Below are 24,200 nucleotides of genomic sequence, written 5' to 3' on the forward strand. Positions count from 1 at the left end.
GCAACTTCCAAGAATATGTTTTTTTTAAGATATTTGTTGAAGAAAAGAGTCTTAAACTCTTAATACACTTGGGTCAAATACTCAACTTAAGGCCACCACACACCTCACAAGTGGTCTCCAACCTGATACTGAAATAAAATGTAGTAGAATTTGATGTGACTATTGAAACATGTAACTTATTACAAGGTTACCACTTACCAGAATTGGAAACGGAAAATTACATGACGTTAGAAGCCCTGAAACCAAGAATCTTTGCTACACTTCAATGAAGTATTCATTAACACTCAGGGGGAATGGTAAAACGATTTTCAACAAAAAGTATTACATGTAGTACATGTATACACTCTGTTGAATAAAACCCCAAAAGACACTGAATTGACAAAATGGTGACAAAACATTTGCTCCACAGGTGACAATTGCTCCAGGCTTAATTTCATCTGAGATATAGGGTACGGGTTAGGGTTGAAGTTAGGTTTGGGGATAGCGTAGGGTATAGTATTAAATCCTGGCTTGAAGTTATTCATTCCGTTCCGGAATTCACAGCAGAGAAATTGTCCCCAGAGCAAATGTCATGCGGCATGATATGTATTTACTGCTCTTGTATGTGTAGTGTTATAGCACCAGCTTTTGATGGTTTGCAGTGTGTTGACCTATAAATGTAAAACATTGCCCCTTCTGCAGCATTGAGTCAAATCATGACATTCCTTCATTAAATATGCGGCACTTCATCAACAATTGTGATCATAGTCTAATACCTTACTGTTCATAAAATAAAAAGAAAAGGATAAGAACTCACAACTTTGCTGTTCTTTACATCATTCACTTCTTTTTACCTCATTTCCCTTTGCCTTTCTTCCTTTTTGATGCTTTACTGATAACCTTGACATGCTTAACATTTGCAGACTTTGCAAATCATGATATTCCTTCATTAAATGTTTGGCACTTAATCAACGATTGTGATCATTGTCTAAAACCTCACTGTCCATAAAATAAAAAGAGAAGGATAAGAACTCACAATTTTGCTGTTCTTAACATAATTCACTTCTTTTTACCTCTTTTCCCTTTGCCTTTCTTCCCTTTTGATGCTTTACTAGTAACCTTGACATGCTTAACATTTGCAGGCTTGTATGGCATCTTTGTCGTCTTGTTCCGCTTGCTCTTGGAATCATTGCTTCCGGGCGAGGTGGCTATTTCCGACAGCTTCCTTTTCTTTATTCCTTGAGCTTGTAGTGTAAATGGATCAACAGCAGTGTTCTCACTTTGGCAGGGGTTCTCAGCCACTTGATTTCCAAGCAAGTCTCTTTCTTTCACGATACTTCCAATTGTATCTTTGGTCATTCCTGCTTGGTTGTCCATATTGCTTTCACCTTTTTGAACGAGCCCAGTGCCAACTGTCCTTTCGGTACCTTCCTGTACTTGTGTTTCCATCTGGAAGTCTTTGCGAACTGTATAGATAACAATAATAATTAAGATGATGATGATAACAATAATAATATCATTAATGAAAATAACAATAACAGATCAACGGTGAAAATTTTCCGATTGCTATAGACATCACTAGAGTCAATAAACTGCTTGTATACATGACCAATTCAGCTATTTGTCTGTGACTGTGTTTTAATAAACCTTGAATTGAATTAAATTGAATTGAACTGAATTGAACTGAATTGAACTGAATTGAATTGAATTGAACTAAACTGAATTGAATTAAATTGAATTGAAATTATTTGAATTGAATTTAATTGAACCTGTTTTGCCAGAATTACCTGAGTTGGACTCCACAGTTAATGTACTGTGATCAAAAGGTTGGATTTTTCTGATAACTAACGGCATTACTGGAATCAATAAATTGTTTGTATACATGACCGATTCAGCCATTTGTCTGTGACTGTGTTTTAATGAACCTTGAATTGAATTAAAATGAATTGAATTGAACCAGTTTTGCCAGAATTACCTGTGTTGGACTCCCCAGTTTGTGTACAGAGAAAAAAAGGTGGAATTCTTCTGATTGCTAAAGACATCACTGGAATTAATAAATTGTTTGTATACATTTACTGATTCAGCCATTTGGCTTCGGCTATGTTTCAATAAACCTTGTTCTGAATTGAATTGCATTGACTTGAATTTAATTAAATCTAATTTAATTCAATTTAATTGAAATCAAATTGAATTCAAATTGAATTGAATTTAACTGACTTGAATTGAATTTGAAATTGAAATTGAAGTTGAACATGAATTGAATTGAATTGAATAGAAGAAAACCAAATTTGCCAGAAGTACCTGTGTTGGACTCCCCAGTCGATGCAACTGGGTCAATGGTGGAAGTCTTCTGATGGCTGAAGATATCTTTGGAGAGTTCTGCTGCTAGTTCCTCCAGAGGAAGGTTCTTCATGTCCATCCAGGGAATGCTGATGTCAGGACACTTTCCACTGACGTAAGACACAAGACCCGCAAAGTCTTGGTTTGCTCCATCATTAGAAGGTTTCTACAGGAAACAGAAAACAGAAGTATAAAAGGGTATTAGGCATTACAGAAAAGACAGTACAATTACAATTAACTTCATCTGGAATAATGGTAAAAACTTCAGAACATCTTTGTTGCGCTCTTACAATTGATGTCACAATTACTTAAACAGGATTACCCACTCAAGTTCATGAATATTCTTAAATCAGACGTACCGACAGGCAAACAGATTTATCATTTGCTATAACTGCTTGAATTAAACATCATACAGCTATAACAATGACAATATTGACTGAGATTAATCTTCAGATCATTCCGCACCATACCCTCATTGGACCTGAGACTGCTTTGAGAAATATATACTGTCAGTACTTGTGAATGGTATCTCCCATAATGCCAGTCAATATAACATAACTATATCCGGGTCATAATTGGTTTAAGTGTGAAATTAGCTGAAAAATCTCACTTTTACTGAAAAAATGTGTTAAACTTGACTATTGATAGGTATATCATAATTTTAGACCAGAGTTTCCAATAAACACAAGGTTAGAATACGAGCCAATGGGTTTAGCCCATGTAGTATTAACAATGAATACTAATAGTTACATCTACATAGCACTTATTACATTCTGTTTCTAAGCGCTTTACATTCTGTTTCTAAGCGCTTTACATTGCAATTATTATCACCCTGGTCATTGGATTCTGGCATGCCCGCACACAATGAATGCACCTTCTCCACTCCCTGGGGAGTAGTCCAACCAGAGTTCTAAGACTCAATAGCTAGGCCTACTCTACAGGCTTTCACATCCTCCCGGGTACCCATTTAACACCTGGGTGGAGAGTGGCAAAGTGTAGATTGACGCCTTGCCAAAGAATGCTAGGCCACAGGGGGATTCAAACCCATGACCCTCTTACTACTACGCATGGGTCCAAACTGCTACACCACGACGCTACCAAAGTATGTGAGAAGACCAGCTGTGTTTCTACAGTCCAAGTGAGCTAGAACTTACTCTGAAACCTATAGCAAGGACGGTCTTCATGTTCAAGAGAGGAGATAAGGTATTACTGAGATGAAACACTGCTATGGCAGGACATCCTCGAGTTGCACTGAGGGTCGGGAGATGAGAGGTCATAAGGTCAGGCTTAGCTGACCGACAGACCATGACAAGCTGGAGCTGATCTTTCTCCAACGATCTGGTGACTTCGTTGACCCCAAGCGCAAGTTGTGACCTTCGAGAGAAACAAAAATTAAATATCTCACAAAAATAATGCACAAATGACCTTGAATAAAGTTTTATGACAAAAATGTTTGAATTCATGCAGCAATTCTTATGGTGAGAGGGATAATCAACAGTGCCATTACCTTCATTTTAATATGAAGAAAAATGACTTTGAAGTTGTGAAGTACAAAGTCATTATGGGGAGAGACAATGAGACATTAACTGTTGGTTTGAATAAAAAGAGAACAATCAAACAAGCATAACATTGAAAAGGAAAGTTATGATGTTCTAAAGCTTTCGCTCAATTCCAGTTATACATGTACATGTATGCATGGCACATGTGATATGCAAAAGAGTGAGCGGCCTATTCAATTGTTTGAGTTTCAAAACACGAAATCTGAAACAGTTTGATTTTTGTAGAATTAATTATTATCAAGTAAGTCTTTTACGGATCATAGTAAATGGACTGGAGACAATCATGTTTTACACATAGCAGAAAGAAATTGAAACAATTCCTTTTTCACACGATCCTCATCAGCATATGATACTGCCTAAGAGAGTGCATATTTAAATTAGCAAAACCTTAAAATGCTATAGCTTTCCTATTTTACAACCCTTCTTTTATGAAACCATTAGGGTTATGCTTGCTTGATTTTTCTCTACTTGATCAAATCAATTTATTGTTTTCAAGGCCTTGACCTATAAACTTGAAAGCAAACAAACACCCCATATTGCTTGTTTATTTTGTCATTTATTGAGTAATACAGTAACCTTGTCAATTACTGAGTAGGCCTAATAACTCATTATCTACCTGCCAGAATCTCTCTACTAAAAAAAATGATAGTTTCCACAACTGGGATTTATTTTTAAAGATAAATACCAGTTGTGATAACAATTTCAAAATGTGTTCACACAGAATCCAATGAAATGACCACCCAAGTGTCTGTTTCATATTAAAAAATAAAATATTTGTGCCAAAGGATTCTGAAAGAAACTGACTGTAATTGCTGAGAAATTAGCAAAAATGGCATGGGAGTGAGGTCAAAGGTCAGGTCTTTCCGAGGAAAAACAATACACTGTCCCCAATGTGCTTATCTGTTTATAAAGCAATCTGTAGTGTGAGCATTTTTCAGCTTAGATTTCATGATTTAACAAAGTTCAGTTTACGTGACTGTACCAGAGCTACATGTAGATCCATGATGATATAGTGACAATCAATCTTGGTTTTACAGAGTTTCTCATTAAAGTGTTTACTGCAACTACTTTCAATCATCATTAAAGGGGTATTCTGGGCTGTAATAGTTTATATCTTAAAAAAAAACAGAGTAACTTTCATCAAAATCTAATAACAAATAACTGGGTAATTGAATATTAAAGTTTAGCAATATATTGTGAAAGCAGTTATATGCACACCATCATGAATATTCAGTAGGTGGGCTGATGATGTCACATCCCCACTTTTCTTTTTCTTAGTTTTTACATGAAACCATAATTGTTTTATATTTTTCATACTTCGAGTGAATGATATGTCTCACTTATAATAATAAAGGTTGCAGCAATTAATATCTAATGCACTAAATCAATTGTCAATCCATTTTTTTTTAGTTCTTGGAGGAAACAAAATGAATAAACCAAATTTCATATAAAAAAATACAAAAGAACAAGTGGAGATATGACACCATAAGTTTGCTCATTGAATATTCATGAAGACATTCCTCGAACTGTTTCTCCGGTATTATGCAAATGTTTACAAAGTCATAACTTTGTTATTCCTTGTCCGATTTTGATCAAATTGTCAGTGTCTGGTTTGTCTGATTTTTCTTTCACATCTGTTCACATCATATTATTTTAAGCCTGGAGTATCCCTTTAAATAATCATCATATAACATCATGAACATTAACGAATGGAGCGTCGTGGCCCAGTGGATTAGTCTCTGGACTTTGAAACAGAGGGTCGTGGGTTCAAATCCCAGCCATGGCATAATTTCTTCAGCAAGGAATTCATCCACAGTGTGCTGCACTTGACCCAGGTGAGGTGAATGGGTACTAGCAGGAAGTAATTCCTCAAAAAGCTGTGTGCACCTGAATAGGTAGCCTAGCTTAGCTGGGTAATTATAATAGCAGGGCCCGCTGGAGAACAGTTTTTCGGAACTGAAGTGGCTACCCTGGGTAAATATACCTTTATTATTATCACTATTATTATTATTAGCCACAGTGATATAGGCCTTAATATATTTTGCTTGTCAAGACATTTCAATTTACCTCAGTGCTGATCTTCTTTGTTCTTCTTTCCTTCTTTCTGGATTATTTTCCGTTTCTGCCTCCCGTTTCTTGGTCTGTTTCCGATTCTTGCATTTTCGTTTTCCAAGTAGGCATTGCAAAGGCTGGAATGTTCTGGAAAAATAGAAAAACAAACAAAATTAAATTATCATAAATCCATTGTTTTGTAAATGTTTGCAGATTTACCATCCTTGCTGGGATTTAAGTTTAAACTAATGTTTAGGCCTACTTATATTTACTTCACATGTGTTTTTTTTTTCAATTAATATAAAGTAGAGTAGAGGTGTTATAAATTCAAAAACGAAAAATATGGATACACTCCCAAAATGAGATTCTGTAAAAGACAGAAGAAAATTACTGAAATTGAGAAATATATTCCCATTTGCAAATAAGTATGCTGTGCCATTTCTGAATTTTAAAAAAAATCTATGTATAATACTTTTGCAATTTTTTTATCATTCATTTGACCCATTTACTGAGTTTTTATTTCACACCTTGTGATTGGGTTCAACCCAATAATATTTTGTTAATTTGAAGAAAAAACCTTTTTTTTTAATTTGTCCTTGGATTATTCACAAAGGTTGGTTATCAATAACCCTTATAAAAAATGAGAAGTATAAATTGTGAACATTTATGTTTTGGGGGAAAATGGATATTAAGGTTCAAATTAAAACTTAAATGTATGCATTTCGATAAAGTGATAAAGTACAAAAGTAATATAGTATAATCAATTATAATGATGAAATAAGAACCTAAAATGAAAGTTTTCTTTAAAAATTATCATAAATAGTCCACTAACAGATAGAAATTGACAATTTCATGAAAAGTAATTTTGGGAAAGAATACAAATGAAGAAATGAAATGTAGGTTCTTACCTTTGAATTTCTGATAAAATATCTGGAGTTACTCCACTCGGGAGAGGTGGCCTGTTACAATGATATCCATAGAGGAGAAATTAAAATAGGACTTTACAGGCAAATATAACATTTGTTATACATGTAACTACAAGAAGTTATCTCAAAATTTCAGTTTTCTATCAGTATTTTACAGCCAATAAGGATAAAAGCCAAAGCATCAATACCATTTGAGTAGAGTGTATAACTATTGGACGGTTACAAATATCGGAAGATTACATCAACTCCCTCCCAACAACTACAGGGACCAGCACTGGTGGGGGACTTGCATGCAATGTGATACATGAAGGTCAATAATAATAATAGGCATTTATATAGCGCCGTCTATCTAGAAATATTCTATTCCGAGTCGCGTTGTTATTATTATTACCCTGGCTTTAGCTCGAGCTGCCTCTCAGCGCTCATGCATTCAAGGAATTAATCCTGCCGGGTACCCATTCACCTCACCTGGGTCGAGTGCAGCACAATGTGGATAAATTTCTTGCTGAAGGAAATTACGCCATGGCTGGGATTCCAACCCACGACCCTCTGTTCAAAGTCAGAAGACTTATCCACTGGGCCACAACCAACAAATTCATTTAAGGTTACCTTAAATGAACTGCATATACAGTAGCCCCAGGTTTTGCTGCTCAAAGAATATATTCCAGGGTTTAAATCCAGGGGTAAAATCCAATAATAATAAATATAATAACAATCACTTACAATCAATATTCAAATTTTATTTAATCTATGAAATGTTCTTCAAAACGGCACTTCATACCATAGCTTGTCAAAGCTACATCATCGAAGCGGTTCAAGGGTCAATCCTATTGTATTTGTGGTGTTTACGAATGGATCGAGGGATCTACACAAGATCGGTCTGGTAAGAAACCTCTCATTTTTCATTTTCATACTAACATATTTTTCCCATCTTCATATGCATTAGGCATAGGAAGGTGTATAGATATATAAAAATCCAATAAATTTACGTGATTTCTCAGTCTAAAGAGAGATTTCCTAGGGAAGTCCATCCGTGTTTACATGTCTCGCTTGGACATGTGTGGGGACTGTGTCAAGGCTACTTTATGTAAAACTATATGTAAAAACATCTTCAAAATATCATCACGGAGTACTTAAGGCTAAGTGGCGACCACATAGCGGGATAATATATGCTACTACCTGTTTCCAGTGAAGCGTAAATTTAGGAAGCTCCGTGATCCAGCGACAAAAGTTTTTTTTCACCTGACACTCAATATTTGTTCACTATTTTTTTCTTTTTTTACACTAGAATTAATTTTGTCACAGGCAGCGGAAGCAAAGGGAGGAGGAGTTCCCCCAAAGAAATGAAGAATAAAAGAAATAAAAAATGAAAGAAAGGAAGACTGAGAAAAATAACGAAAGAAATAAAGAAATAAAAAGAACTCGATCAAGCAATCTTGAAAGAAAAAAAAGAAAGAGAAAAAGGTAAGGGAAAGGAAAGCAAATATGATGCTCTTGATAATGATATACTCATACTAAAAATATCAAAACATAATATAGATTAGCAAAAAAATAGCCATTTGGACTTTTTTTATTCTTGAGACATGTGTATCTAGAGACTAGACGAAACAAAATTGCCAATTTTTCTCAGTAGAAGCAATCGAAACTTCTTTACCAGGATGCATCACGAGTAGAGTTTCGTCCAAACGGGTGGCTTAACCTCTATGGTTTTGTCATATTTTTTCGTTTTTGATTTCTCACTACTATACACCATTGAACGAATCAAGACGAATGACTCTCATTAGAGGTAGAAAAATATGTGAGTTTTTACTCAGTTTTCATTTGATATAAAGTGAGACTTAGCTTAGAGTGGTCTTTATCACTCACTTCCGAGCATAATCGAGTTTCTTTTTATTTCTTATTTCTTCCTTTTTTCTCAGTCTTTGTTCCTTTTATTCTTTATTTATTTAGGGGAACTCTCCCCTCCTCCTGAAATTTAAGGAGTATTGTATGTGTACCCCCCCCCTCCTTCGCTGCCTCCGACAATAATTCTTATGTAAAAAAAACAATAGTGAACAAAATGGTGAGTGTCAGGTGAGAAAAAGACGACAGTCGCTGGATCACGGAGCTTCTTAATATTATGCTTCACCGTAAACGGGTAGGAGCTTATTTTATCCAGCTCTGTGGTCACCACTGTTAAGTGGGTAGCCTTCTTTTATTCAGCACAAGAGGGCTTGTTGAGGTACTTACGTAGGAGACTATGGGCCAGACGAGAATATTGAAAAATTTACTGATGATTTTACCCGATTTTGAAAACAATCATTACTTCAAGGACGATATTTCACTCACTGGACATTGGAATCTAAGTAGAACCAAAATCTATGTTTGCGTCAACACAAGAATTGGTAAGTCAGACTATTTTACTTCACACATTCCTCCTGAAAAAATAGACAGGAAGCGGCACTGGTCTCAGAACAGTCCCACCCCGTAGCTTTCTTTCCCTGTATGGCGAATGGTCGGGGTGCAGCGGTGGTCTTTATAAATAAAGTTAGGTTAAGTACTGGTATCAAGACGTGATACTTGGGCCGAGGGATGGGGTATGCCATGATGGGAAGGAAAATAGTCAAATAACTAATAAATGAATAATCTTTATTTTTATAATTATATCATGAATTCTCAGATTACTGATTTGGGGACGTAATCAGAGGAAAAAGTTATTGAGTTTTCATAACTAGATCTCGTTGTTTCAGCTTTCATTATGAGTAGGGGAAGGCGGGGTAAGTTGTGACAGTTTTTGCTTTTTGCATGTTAGAATTGATATGAATAATAATCTTGTCGAAATAAGTACCTTGCCTTGAAATTTAATTCTTCTGAAATATTTTCCACCTATATATAACTTTCTATCCCCACACTGAAAGTCATCGTGACCTTTGAAAAAAACGATGTCAAATGGCTCAACTTGCCCCATATATGGGGTAAGTTTGAGCCACCTGGGGTAAGTTGAGCCACAAAAACTATGTACAAAATGTATGAGGGGAGAACCAGCATGTCAATTTTTTGTTTAAAGTCTTTTCACTTGCTAATTCTCTATAAATACTAACATCCTTTAAAAGGAAAAGAGCAGTCATGTAAATTTGCTCCTTTCAGCCAGCATTTCAATCGATTTTTATGGTTTGTTTGTTTTTTAAGATACATTACCATAGGAATTACCATGGCTCAACTTGCCCCATGCTGTTTGGCTCAACTTACCCCAGTCCGAACTTAGTGCGATAATTTTGTATCCACACATTTATTATGCATCCATCATATAAAAGACTATGACAAAAATGAAGATCCATACCTAGACTAATAATGTTGTTATCATGTCTTTTTTATATTTAAAGACATGTGTGTTTATAAAGCACTTATCTATTTCACACTTTTTTTTACTTTTTTGGCTGAAATTCATATTTTTCCCTCTAAAAAACTACTTTTTGTTTCAAAGTTGAAAACAATATGGTGGGGTTAGGGGTTATGCTATGGGTCATCAATACATGACACCACCACAATGTCTGACTCATTCATTATTGGCCTGGGGCTGGTGGCTCAACTTGCCCCTATGCTCAACTTACCCCGCCTTCCCCTATAGTTGTGTATGATGCCGCGATGTTTCATCTTATTCTTCAGTTTGACAATTTTTCACCTCTTTCTTTCTTTTCTGTCCTTCTTTCTTCATCCTTCTAGCCTTCCTGCTTGCCCTTTTTTGTTCCATCTATCTTTATATCCTGAATAATTCTCTCTCTCTCTGTTCATTTTTTGTTCTTTCCTTCTTTCTCTTACTTTCCTTGTCAATTCATCTCTTTTCTTTCATCTTTTCTTTCTGTCCTTCATTCTGCCATTCACCCCACTCATTCAATGAACAAGGTTATGATATAACCTTGTTCTCACTTGTATCTCCATGTGTGGCAAAATAAGGGTGGCAATGTTTGGCTTATTTTCTCTTTTTCTTTGGGGAAAATGCTTGATTTTTTTACACTGACAGTTTCCATTACACCTATTATTCATACAACTTGACTCTTATTTAAATTTGATTCTTTAAATTATTTTTTTCTTAATTAATAATAGAGATAAAAAAATGAAAATTTTCTTGCCATATTACTTTCCACCACTAGAGGGCGTACAAAAAAATATGCCCAAAATTCAAGTTTTTGAGCGCTCTGGTGAATACAAAAATCATTCCCAAGTTACTAATGAAAAATAAATTGCAACTGTTTGAAAATTAGTAATTTCGGTCACAAAAGTGATATTTTAATGATTTTTTTATGTGTGTGCTCTGTACAACATTGGCATACCATGATAGTCCATAGTCCTACCTGTAGATTCACCACAGGCAGGGTGGTAGCAGTGAACAAGTGATTCACCCTAGGCCTAGCTCCCTTCCAATTCTTTATATTTTTTCACAAGTCTAACACTGTCGACTGAGCTGTGTACAGTGAAGCCCTCTTTGACCTTTAATTTGTCGAATGTCCCGTATTTCATTTGTGAAGTCTGGTCACCCTGGCTCCCATACCCCCACCCCTCCTCCTTCTACCCCTAATAGGCTATGGCTATGCCTCACCCATGGCTTCAATTCATCTCACATGCAAAGGATTATGTACCTGGTGCATGCAAATTTTTCATACCATTTTTTTTTAAATAATGTATCATTGCCTTACCCTTATACCTAAGATTTCAAATTGTGCTATGACAATTACCGAACCATATGGATTGTTTGTTGACTTCTCTTTGCTGTTTTTTTTTATTAAATAATAAAGCGGTTTTTTTTATCTTCATGTACATGCCTCTTGGTCAGCGTGGATATCAATTTTCGCCTAAAGAGGACGCGCGATATTATTCACAATCCGGTTTGTTTACAGTTCTGCAGCTTGTACTGCAAACTGCATTCGAGGCGATCAGCATTATTTTCTTGCTCGTTCAATCCGCTTTCCTCATCATCTTGTCAAAAGATGGCGTACTTTACCTATAAGTATATACATGAGATGCAACCTGTTGATTTTTCATACAATTTACTATTATGCACCGACGACTTGAATCGAGAATGTTCGATAGGAAAAATTCGCATTTTAATTGTTGTTTGCGTAATTTCCACCATAGTATTAAGGATAACTAAGGACGGATCGAATGGAGTATCCTGGTTGAGATTTGGAGGTAAACAAGCAATAAAAACACTTTTAAAAATAATTTGCAATTCCATTTTAAAATGAACTTAATTAAATCATACGATCAAGAATAACATTAACAGTGAAGAAATATTGAAATTTTTGGCGTGTACCACTCATTCAATGAACAAAGACAAAGTTATAATATAGCGTGTACTATTTATTTATTATTCCCTCATCATGCTCATATTCGTGTGATAAATGAAAACGTCAAAGTCCACTAGATCTATGTGGCCAAATCGTGGTTTTGGGAACCACTCGTAGATTTGTGTACAAAGTGAATGGAGGTGGAAATAGGGAACCGTGCGTGTGACTGAATAAACTAGCGCTGCTGTATGAAGTGAACGGTGGTTCCCAATATCACGATAATGCCATCTATGTCTATGATTATAAAATCACATGCGTTGTGCGAGATTAGTATTACTAACCTCGCATGTTATGTCAGTGGGCAAGGCGAGTATGAGTCTATGTCCGTGATGCGATTTCAGCATTCAACACCGTCCGTGTCGTGGGGTATCGGAAACGACGTAGAATGCAATACGTCGGACTAGGCTAAGTTAGGCTAAGACTAATCTACGGCAACGCAGATAATCTTACCATTCTATTGCATATGGTGACGTGAGAGCACTCCTTGTTACAACCTTTGAATCTTTACACTTTGCTTTGGATTTTCTGACTGTTTTTGCCCCCTTTCCAATCGTTGGAGCAATGTTAGTTGACATATTTGATATTGTTCATTCAAGCAACAACCTCGATTAACACAGTCGGCGTTCCATAACTCAGAAATTATACAATGACAAGCCAAAGAAGTTATTCACCAGTCACGGAAATATTTCCAGTACCCGGGGGGGGGGGCACTTACATTGTCATTGACGAGTGGATATCATGTGCGACCAAAAGAAAAACGTAAAAAGGATGTCTTTTTCAAGATAAGGCACGTTACGTACGTAACGTAATGAGGTTGTAAAAAAAACAGTAAAATGAAAAAAGGGTATCGGCTAGGAAAGCTAGTTACCCAAGACCAGTTCGTTAATTACTTCATGGCAATTTTGGTCAAATTTCTTCATCATGATAGGCAAATTTCAAAACAAGATATTACGTAAGCTTGCCTTACATAGCAGGATGAACACTTAATGAACACAATGAACACTTAATGGAGGTATTTGTTGCATTAATTCCTACTTTGAATGCATATTCCCAGAAGGAAAAAACAGTTCCACTGTATCGGACCAGTTGTAGACCAGTATAATTTTAGCTGGTAACTCTGGAAATTGGTTTACTGGTCTAACTGGTCTTACTGGTCCAGTTAAAAATTAAACTGGTCTTGAAATACTGGAATTTTATACTGGTCTTGAAGTACTGGAATTTTATACCGGTCTTGTTTCTGGTGGTTGTTACTTGTGTCACTCATTATGAAAAATACGAGACATTTGGCTTCCTCCTGCTCGTACGCACGGGCGTCCGTCGATATAACACATGATATTTTTATGAAAATATGCACCCTTTTTTTTAAAAGTTGATGGAGAGGGGGAAAAATTAATCGTATCAAGTCGGGGTATTCAGTAATGAGTACAGGAGAAACTATATTTCACTGATTTTCATGATTCATTACATTTGATTAACTCATCTATTCGTGTTTTGGGGCTAATCTAGTTACGCATTGCTTTTTGGCAGAAGTTCTATGGAAAATGTACCTTTTTTTCACACAAACTTTGAGACACTCTGTATTCATTCCCCCATTGCTCGAGAATGAATGGGCAGTTAACGACGGGGTTTTTATTGAGGAACGGAATGTATATTTCATGAAAATGAAAGCCATTTTCCCATTGGATATCTTCAATACGTGTTTTTTACTAGATGAAGTAGGCTGTCCTGGCATTTGAGGTCTCTATCGGTGACGACGGGGTTAAAGATTTATTGAGGAACGGAATGTATATTTCATGAAAATGAAAGCCATTTTCCCATTGGATATCTTCAATACGTGTTTTTTACTAGATGAAGTAGGCTGTCCTGGCATTTGAGGTCTCTATCGGTAACGACGGGGTTAAAGATTTATTGAGGAACGGAATGTATATTTCATGAAAATGAAAGCCATTTTCCCATTGGATATCTTCAATACGTGTTTTTTACTAGATGAAGTTAGTTGTCGAATAGGCTGTCCTGGCATTTGAGGTCTCTATCGGTGACGTCACTCAGGATCGTCATGCCTGAACCATCGGCCGGGCAATGGTAGTATGATTTATGGATAATGCACTCGATATACAATAATCTTGTCCTCCCGTTCAAATGAATGTGAAACTCATATAATTTTCATCAGAGCATTCAACAGGAGTACTGTAGTACACATTTCTTTGTTATAAGTGAATTAAAGTCCCTCCAGTGAGTTTGATCACACCTATTGCGAAAATGTATCACCCCTACGTTGTAACACAGTCAGCTGTTTGCACTCAGGGTCACTCCGTGACCTGTGTGTGCGTTCAAGAGTTGTACACGATTTTCTGTCTCATTTAGGCAGAAATCTTTCATAATGGTCTCCATACTGGTCTCACTGGTCCTCTAACTGGTCGAACTGTCCTTGTACTGGTCTTACTGGTCCAGTTTATTACATGCATTTGGTTTGTTATATACCATGGCCAGTGAAATGTGATGGAAAAGATGGTTAGTAAATTAATCTTTCTGCTGTTATTTTGAATGTGATGTATGAAATTACACATTTTCATTGTGAATTAGTTCACACACTTATTTTGAAGGTTTTTTTAAACAACAATGAGTGCTATTGCAAGGATATTCCATAATAAATCCTGATTTTTCTTTAAAAAACAGGAAATATGCAAATGAGGTAAACCACGTGATCAGCATCATCAGAATTACTGGTATTACTGGTCTTGACCAGTTTAATTTCAAACATTGAATTACTTTAGACCAGTTGACTATATCAGAGGAATACATCTTGCTTTGATCTTAATCATAATTAGAGGAAATAATTATTTTAATGATAATATTAATACTTGGTAATTATGATATTAATAATAATAATTACAATATCAATAACAATAATAACAGTAATAAGAATGATTACAACAATGATCATAATAATCATAATAACAATAATTGTGATTAGCAATGATGATAACAATGATAAATGATAACAATAATAACTTTCTCTGAATTGCATGATTAATTTTTCATAATTTGTTAAATGATCTGACTTGAAATAAAGTCATTATTTATTTGACCAGTAAACAGAATGCAATTGTTTGAACTGGTCTCCAGTAAATTTTTACTGGTCCAGTTAAAAATCAACTGGTCCAGTAAACATATGCTGGAAACCAGTAAAAGCTACCGGAAACCATTTATTGGACCAGTAAAACCAGTTTAATGAAAAACAATTTAACTGGTATTACTAATTGCTTCAACTGGAATGCAATTGTTGGAACTGAAAATATACTGGAAACCAGTAAAAAAAAAATACCGGTCTTACTGGTTTTTCCTTCTGGGTTAGCATGTTACACAATGTATTTGACAAACTGTGAAATACCAGTCGATCGTGGAAGCATTTTTGTTTTTTGTGGATGTAAATGAAAACGACAGTTCAAAAGAATATAATCAAGACATTAACTGGGCGTTGTGGCGTGCGCCTGTAATCCAAGCTGTTGGGAAGTTACAAATTGATGCAGAGGTTCGAGCCCTGGTCACGTCTTTCGGATGGTGACGTTAAAGGTCGGTCCCAGACGTAAATAATCATATCTGATTGATACACGTCTGACAAAACTCAAATACACACACACATGAAAGTTGGTGCTTATCTCATTAGATTTTAAAGCACCATGTCACTTTAGTACAAATGACCTTCTGATCATGCGTAGAATCTTTTGATCATGCGCAGAAAGGAACTACGAACTGGCTTATTGGTTAGGATTTCCAGTTACCCAACTGATTCCAGTTGGGATTTCCAGGGCCCAACTGGTTCCAGTTAGGATTTCCAGTTGCCCAACTGGTTTCAATTGGTTTCAACTGGAATTATTGTTATATTCCAGTTAAAACCAACTGAAACCAGTTAGAAATTCCAACTGGTTTCAATTGGATTTTGGTCCTGGGGGGCCCCTCCCCTTAAATGTTTCATCATTCATTTTTTTCTTCGAATCCTCATCTTACTTTTCTTCCTTTTTGCTTTCCTTCCCTTTTCCCTCTTTTTTCTTTCCCCTTTCCCATATTTATTTTACCGACCGCCAATGATGGGCGGGGGGGGGGTGGGGAATTAAGGGGCAAAACTAAAGTTACCCCCGGCCCCCCCAAAAAAAAAAAAAAATCGCACGAGCTTTGGTGCAGTGAAAATATACCTGCATAATCTTAGGTAGATATGAATAACAAAACTAATTCTAATAACAGGTCGCCCATCTCAAAAGACCTACCACCCCTCCCCCTTGTGGACGATCCCACAAACTCCCCCCCCCCAAAAAAAAAAGAGATAATAATAATAATAGAAAATAATAATTGGCCAATCCCATGGGGGTGCATATCAAGGGATGCCCTATTTTAAGGGGAAATGGGATTTTCTTTTTGAAACAAGAACAGAAATGGATGCAAAGACTGTTTTGCCCTCCCGGGCCCACAAAGCCGTCAAAGGGTCCCCTGGCAGCGTTGGCTGGGGAGGGGGCTTCAGCCCCGTACAAAAAAGTAAAAATTACCATACGATTGTGATTTCTTGCATGGTCAGCTCCCCCCCCCCCCCACTTTGAAAACCGTTCAGCGGCCCCTGCCATGCATGCACATTTACATAATAATAATAATAATACATTGCATTTATATAGCGCTTAATACATTGTTTCTAACCCCGGGGGGGCCACTTCCATTCACGAGTGGATACCATGCGCGACCATGGGGTCTCGAAAAGCACCCTAAACACGTAATTTCAATATTCTGAAAATGCACCCCTTAACAAGTATTGGCGTGTGAAACCCTACCCTTAACAAGTGTTGGAAACAAAACGATACTCCTGGCAAATATTCCCTGAAAGGAACCCCTAAACAAGTACAGGAATGTTTTATTGTTACGGGTCCTTTGGTTGTCGGCTTTACCTTATTTGGTTTAGTACGACCCCACCTTCTACACCTCGCGCAAATAGGACTCTAAACACGTAGTGTTGGGGCAAAAAGGACATGCTTTATCAAACATTTTAATTTTGTTTTATCACACCCGCAAATTCGACCCTAAACACGTAATTTTACTAGCGAAATAGATACCCTTTTTTCATTATTTTTGTGTTTTTGACACCCTTTTCACGTTACGTACGTAACGTGCCCTATCGTGAAAAGGACATCCTTTTTACGTGTTTTTTGGTCGCGCATGGTATCCACTCGTCAATGTAAGTGCCCCCCCCCCCCGGGGTTTCTAAGCGCTTTATTAAATAGCATATCATTGGACAGTTTAACATACAAGAAAGGAAATGTACAGTGTAAAGTATTTTCATATCACAAATTACAAATAAGATAAGAAAACTGCCTACTGAGAAGTATGTGTACAAAATAATGATAATAATAAAAACAATGACATTTATTAATTAAATATAGTTCGAATACAAAAAGTTTAAACAAAATGAATTATCAGAAATACCATGACCTGAGATTATGTTCGAAATAAAGCAGGCAGTAGCTAAACATAAACAAACAAGAAATAAAGGAATAATCGTTTGATATTGACAAGAGTAACTTAAAACTTAAAGGAAGAATGTAGAGGTAAGCTTTGAGAAAAGCCTTGAATGATTCGAATGACGGGGAATGAGCTATTCAATGAGCAAATTTATAATGTCACATTTTGTTCATGATTTGTATATTTTTATTATTTTTTTTCCAAGAATTATCAAAAAAAAAATGTTTTCTAACTTAATTATTGAATGCATTAGATATTCATTTGGGCACTTTTATAAAATATACAGGGGCGGATCTAGCTTTCGCCAATAGGGGGGGGGGGCGAAAAATATTTTGATCAACATTTTTCTCGATTGTCCGCTACAACTTATCTGGCTTTTTTTTTGTTGGTTTTTCACGGGGTATCCTAACTAAAGACTGAAGTTTTAAGTATATGTTAGTTTTTATTGCTATAAACAATATAAGGTATCTCATGTGGTCTTAATATATAATGCGAGCGCGAAGCGCGAGCTAAAAATCTTTGATATTTTATGTCCTTAGAACTGAAGATTCAGAGCAGTTTTTATAATCATGAACAAAGATAAGTATCCAACTAAACAATGCGAGCGCGAAGCGCGAGCCTAAATTTTGTCATATAGTAACCGTGAAAAGGGACTCAATTAGGACTGTTTTTAGTGACTATTGAAGAGGATACAAATATCACCAAATAAATAATGAGAGTGCAAAGCGCGAGCTCAAAATTTCTGATATTCCGACCTGAAAAAATGAACAGTCTAAGCGCGTTTTTATTTAAATAAACAAGCTGTGTGTCTCAAACAATTAAATGCGAGCGCGAAGCATGAGCTTAATTTTTTGATATACTGACATGATAAAGGAGCATTTTGACAAATTTTGGTAAGAATTTCCAAAGAGCATATCTCACAAATTAAACAATGCGAGCGCGCAGCGCGAGCCAAACATTTTGATACACATTAAAGCTTGTGTATAGTTTTGGTAAATCCACCAAAATGCACCTATCACTATTCCAATTCATTGCTAGATAATATGAATGGATATGCCCTATAACAGTTATGATGTGGAGGATATGAAATGAAAATGTGTTTTACAGGATAAATTTTGCGATTTTACATGGAAATTTAACTTGATCGGGTCACCCGATCAAATTAAAATATCTGTGTGTTTTTGTCTTTCAATTAAATCCTAATCGAAATCATGGAATGGGCTGAAACTTTCAAGATATGTTCTTTGTAACTTTTGGATATCTAATCACTAAATTTATAAGATAAGTGCTTGCAATGCCCATTTTTTTTTAATTTAAAACAAGCATCGCCGAAAGAGGGCGCTATATATCCAAGATTTGAATATTTGAAATTTTCTCAGATAAGTGCAGTCGGAAAAATATCTAGCGGTCTCTACGCTTCATTAAGACTGTCATATTAGATGATATTCGATTATCAATCACATTATTGACCCTTTACCAAAGCTATACACAGGCTTTAACAATTTGTGTAAAACAAAATAATGAAAGCTTGACGGATGTGCTAGAAAATTGTGTGCAAATATCAGAACTGGATATATTGTATATATATTGGTTATATATTAGTGTCATTTAACCCTCTTGAATGGGATTCATTACACAGGCAATGCGAGCGCGAAGCGCGAGCGAAAAATTTTATATAAAGTCTATTTTCCAATTCTTATTCCCCTCTTTTTTTAGTTTCCTTTCGGGTCGGGCCGGTCGATACCGTGACGAGGCTGTATACCTCTTTCTTACTTTTCTTTCTGTTTTTCGTAGTTTCTATCAAGGTAAAGAGTAAAAAATGTTCTGCAGGTTGTCAAAAATAGGGGGGGGGTGCCGGGGCCGGCTCGGCCCCCTACTGGATCCGTGCCTGATATATACGTCAGACCGCCTATATTTGGGACCTTCATGAAATTTTCTGTCTCTGATTTTTGGTTCTTCTGCACAGCAACAAATATCTGTGGTGTTTACCGGTGTACATCGAGGACCACACCAGTTATTTTACACCGGTGTTAAATTGATGGTGTTAGTTTTACACCTATAGGTGTTATTACAACACCTTTTGTTGTTGACTCTTATAAGTGTTATGTTTAATCTCTAGGATGTAATTTTCGCACCTCAGGGTGTGGTCCTCTCCGGGGGTCCTCTATTGGCAATTGGTTTCAGTTTTAATACCGCAGTTTTTACAGTGTGAAAGTCTGTAATGTTGTCAAATGTCCATGACCAAGGAGTTACTCCTTGCCATGACTTGGCCAGTTTATTAATTAAAGTAGAAAATTAGGGGTCGGATGTAAATTAAAAGGTTGATCATTTTACGGAATTGCCCCATTGCGTATTCATTGCTGCGCACTCGATACACACATAAAAATGTGAAACAATTATATTTCATCTAATAAGAAAAGGGCAAGTTGGGATGTTATGATAAGCCCACCGAATATTCATGAATTAATTTTCCGCGCAAAATATTGCTTAATTGTGAAATTCATTATTCGTTATCGATTGAAATTTTCAGCATTTTGTTATGTGAATTCTACTTTATTTAGATCATGTAGATATGATTATTTTCAGCCCGCCGTGCAGTGTCCATTTAACTGAGAATTTGGATTAAAATGTCTATACTTGCTTAATCCGATGATTAATTTTCGGCATTGTTCTATATTGATTTATCTCTTTTCATCCAAATATCATCATTGCTGGGGGTGGACTTACCTTAATCGTGACAGTATCTCCATTGGAAGAAAAAAACAGTGTTGGCAAATCCTACCGGTTGGTTTATCATCTTCATTTCCACCAAAACTATCACCACCATCTCATCATCATCATCATCACCATCATCATCACTATAGCATCACCATCACCATCATCATCATCATCTTCATCATCGCATTGTTTTTGTCATTGTTGTTGTTATTGATACTTGTAATTTGTCAATTGACCGCTCACATGATCGTGAGAATCGATACGGCATGTCACATGATATCTTGTCGATGACGAAACTCACTATAGGTGAGCGGCCAGAAGCCAAAAAGTGCCTTATTTCTTGACTTTAATCCCCCCGGCTGGATCAAAGCAAAATCATACATCAAATTAAAGGAAATTTCCTGAATTTTCCGGAATTGGGCATTAAAAATGCCGTAATGTGTAGCATCACTATGGAAACCAGCCTTGAACAAGCCACGCCCATTTTAGATACTTATTGAATATTTATCACGAATATTGAATTTTTACTTATTAATTTAAATTATCAGATATTTTTTCTTATTTTCAAAGGATAGATCTACTATATATTGTAAGAAGAATTACTGAAAAACAACTTAGCATGAATTTTATGAACATTTTCACAGAAATTGTTTCCTAGCAACATAACTTTCCTTAGCAACCATTTAGCTCCTTAAGTTAACCACTTATTTTTCCATTTCTAACCAAACTTTTAACTTTTTAACTAGGTTGAATAAAACCAAGTAAATTACACCAATGAAATTGCATAAATTATCATTTAAAAATAATATAAAGAACTGAAAACCCCCATTTAAGCTATTGAGAACCTCAAATTAATTTGCTATGCTCAACCGGACACACCCCTTCACATCGTACAAATCGCCATTTTATTGTTCATTTTGACTACATTGTTACATATGTACATGTACGTACAAGTCACATACTTTATACTATTTTGTGGTGAAAAAGTTGATTGAGTGAATAATTTCTGATCAATTATCTTGTCTTCAATAGAACAACAACAAAATGACCATTTCACATTATCCATGGTTACCAAATTGTTGCCTAGCAACGACTATTTTCCATAGCAACGACTACATTAACACTCTTTTCCCTGGACAAATCTGTGAAAAATAGTCCATTATGAGCAATAATACTGAAACAATTATCATTATAGATGTCTACAAACTCGTTTTCAGTAATCATTCAACAAACTGTCTATTTTATAGCTTCCATGGAGTCAAATGTGTTGCCCAGAAACAATATTCCCTAGCAACGGCTATGTTACCACTCTTCATCTCGGCTAAGTGTGTTGATGAAGTTGTGCCTTAGAGTAAAAATATTGAGAGAATTTAACATATCATAGTTTGTTATCAATAGGCAAACAATATTCCGGATTTTACCATTATGTACTGACACAATTTCATTGCCTAGCAACACTATTTACCTTAGCAACGATATGTTCCCCCCCTAACGAATTTGGGGGAAAATAATCCACTTTTAAGTGTACAGTACCATTTGTACAATAATATACTTACATGCATACTGGCAATGGTAAATTGAAGGACACCCCTTCATTTCTCTTATTTCTAAAAATAAAATCATCTATCCTTTTTGTATATTGCTTGTCTACCTATTTTAAACATGAGCATGGTATTTAAACTTTATCGTTTAAAAAAGAGCAGCTTCAAAGAGAAATTTAAATGTTTTTGCAGATAAAAATAGAATAATATGGTTTGGATGATTCATAAACTGAAACTGAAATAGTTGCTGGGTACATAGCATTTTTTCTTTCTTTTTTAGTTTGCTACAGTAGGTATAGCATTGATGATATGATAAAATGGACAACACTACTATTTAGGCACAGTCCCTGATTAAAACTTTGATCATACAGTGGGCCTTCACCTAAGGCTTGTACAGATATTTATTTTTTCAATTTCAGGGCCCTCCTATACTAATACTCAATTAGGTCATTGGCAATGGCTTTTGGCTGCATATTTACATGTAGATTACTTTCTTCGAGTGAATATGGAATGGTTAACAAATGGATCTCTCTTGTCAAATAGTACTCACCCATGCATATCCATCTTCCAAAGTTGTGTCTGTATTGAGGTTGTAGCCCAAAGATGCCAAAGCTGTGAGTTCGACAAGTTTCTGATGAAACTTTAATACTATTAATAGGTGTCAGAAGTTTAATCACAGGGAATTTATTATGTCACTTTCAATCTGATAACTGTCAAGAAATCAGAAGGATGAAAGTATGAAAACTTGGGATCTTAAGCCTTAATATGGTGTTTTTTACCCGATTGCTAAGAAAGCATGATTGCTTGTAAGCAAACAACCAGAGGACCGACGGCTTAATGTCCTCTCCAAGACCTGGTAATGAGGGTGTAATGAGGATGTGCCTTAAAAAAGAGCACTAATACACCAAGTGAGAATCAAATCCAGGTCACCGGAATCCGAAACCCCCGATCAGGCCAAGAAAAGGACAATAAAACCATTAAGGATAGAAAGGCTTACTAAAGCGGGAGATGTTTTCTATGTCTAAGTGTCATGTAATATGTCATGAGGTTTGCACACATCTGCTGAAAAGAGACAACCAGTGTGGGGCGTACAACAAAAGTCCCAGAATATAGAGAGGAGGCATATCAGCTTATGTAATCTTTGATGTTGTCTTTCGGGTATTTTCTGCTACAGCGATAGTGTCAGTGACTGCGATGGTTAAAAACTGATGCCTTAAATACTCAGTTTAAAAAAAAGATGTCTGAAAGAAAAGACAAGGATTCCTCTCAACAAGCATACATATGTAAAGGACGTTGACATAGGTAAAGCTTCAGAAAACAGGTACAGATGCCTTGTCATGATTGTTGGGCTTAAACTAACGCTACTGTTCATTCCATGGAGATTTAGATCAATGTAAATCTTCAAACACATCCATGGTATAAGAAATATTTCTGAGAAAATACCTGAAACTGAAAATTAGGATGATACCCCTACAGTATTGGTAAAACATGCTGATACTAATAATACAAATGCATCTGCATTTGTAATGATGATTTGTTCAAATGATAAGGCTGGAACATTTAAATTACAGCCATAATTTTGTATCACTACTTGAATGGAGTAGAAAAACATTGAATTGAACAATAATCTCTAAAGTAATAATCACTCCTCAGTGTGCCAAAACGGACTCAGTGATGATCTGGCAAGTTAACTCCTTACTGTGCTATACATCATCTCTGTTCCGATCCAGAAAGACTCAAACTTAGTGTATTCCACCTTAAGAACATAGAGCAGATCAAAAAACTGAGGGTCAGGTGGTAACAAGCCAACCTACCTTGGCGTCATTGTAGACCGTTCTTTTTTCATACAAAGAACATGCTGCCAAAACAAATGCAAAATTTGGAGCAAAGGAATATCATTCTGAAGAAGCTGGGAAACATATGGGGAATTGATAGATGCCAAATCTCTCTGTACCACAGCTCTGACTTTATGCTTCTGCACTGCTGAACACGCAGCCCTTGGTGCTAAATATTGACCCCAAATCTTGAATGGAGCTTGCAGAGCCATCACTGACTGCCTGTGACTAAAAGAAGTGGGTAATCTTTACCTACTATGTATTATTGCCCCCACTGTACGTCAGAAGAGAAGTCATCAGCACAGATGAAAGAAAAAAACAATCAAGAACATAGTTTTCCACTCGTCAATCATGAGCCTGCAACGAGACTCAAATCTAGACACAGTTTTCTCTGCTCAATAGAATCCCTTGATGACTCTGCTCG

At 36.0% G+C, this 24,200-nt stretch overlaps 1 protein-coding gene across 1 annotated transcript; it reads right to left on the bottom strand.

The window, feature by feature from the left end:
• Positions 1–289: 289 nt before the first annotated feature.
• LOC121430101 (ribonuclease P protein subunit p38-like) lies at positions 290–12,806 on the bottom strand. The gene is made up of 6 exons (XM_041627375.1): positions 12,631–12,806; positions 6,839–6,889; positions 5,946–6,077; positions 3,474–3,693; positions 2,281–2,485; positions 290–1,445 (listed from the first exon to the last, which is right to left on the bottom strand). The coding sequence occupies exons 1-6, from the start codon at positions 12,753–12,755 to the stop codon at positions 1,039–1,041; spliced, it is 1,140 nt and encodes a 379-aa protein (XP_041483309.1). The 5' UTR covers positions 12,756–12,806; the 3' UTR covers positions 290–1,038.
• Positions 12,807–24,200: the final 11,394 nt, after the last annotated feature.

Source organism: Lytechinus variegatus, chromosome 16 (genome assembly GCF_018143015.1).
Source record: "Lytechinus variegatus isolate NC3 chromosome 16, Lvar_3.0, whole genome shotgun sequence".
NCBI classification, from domain to species: domain Eukaryota; kingdom Metazoa; phylum Echinodermata; class Echinoidea; order Temnopleuroida; family Toxopneustidae; genus Lytechinus; species Lytechinus variegatus.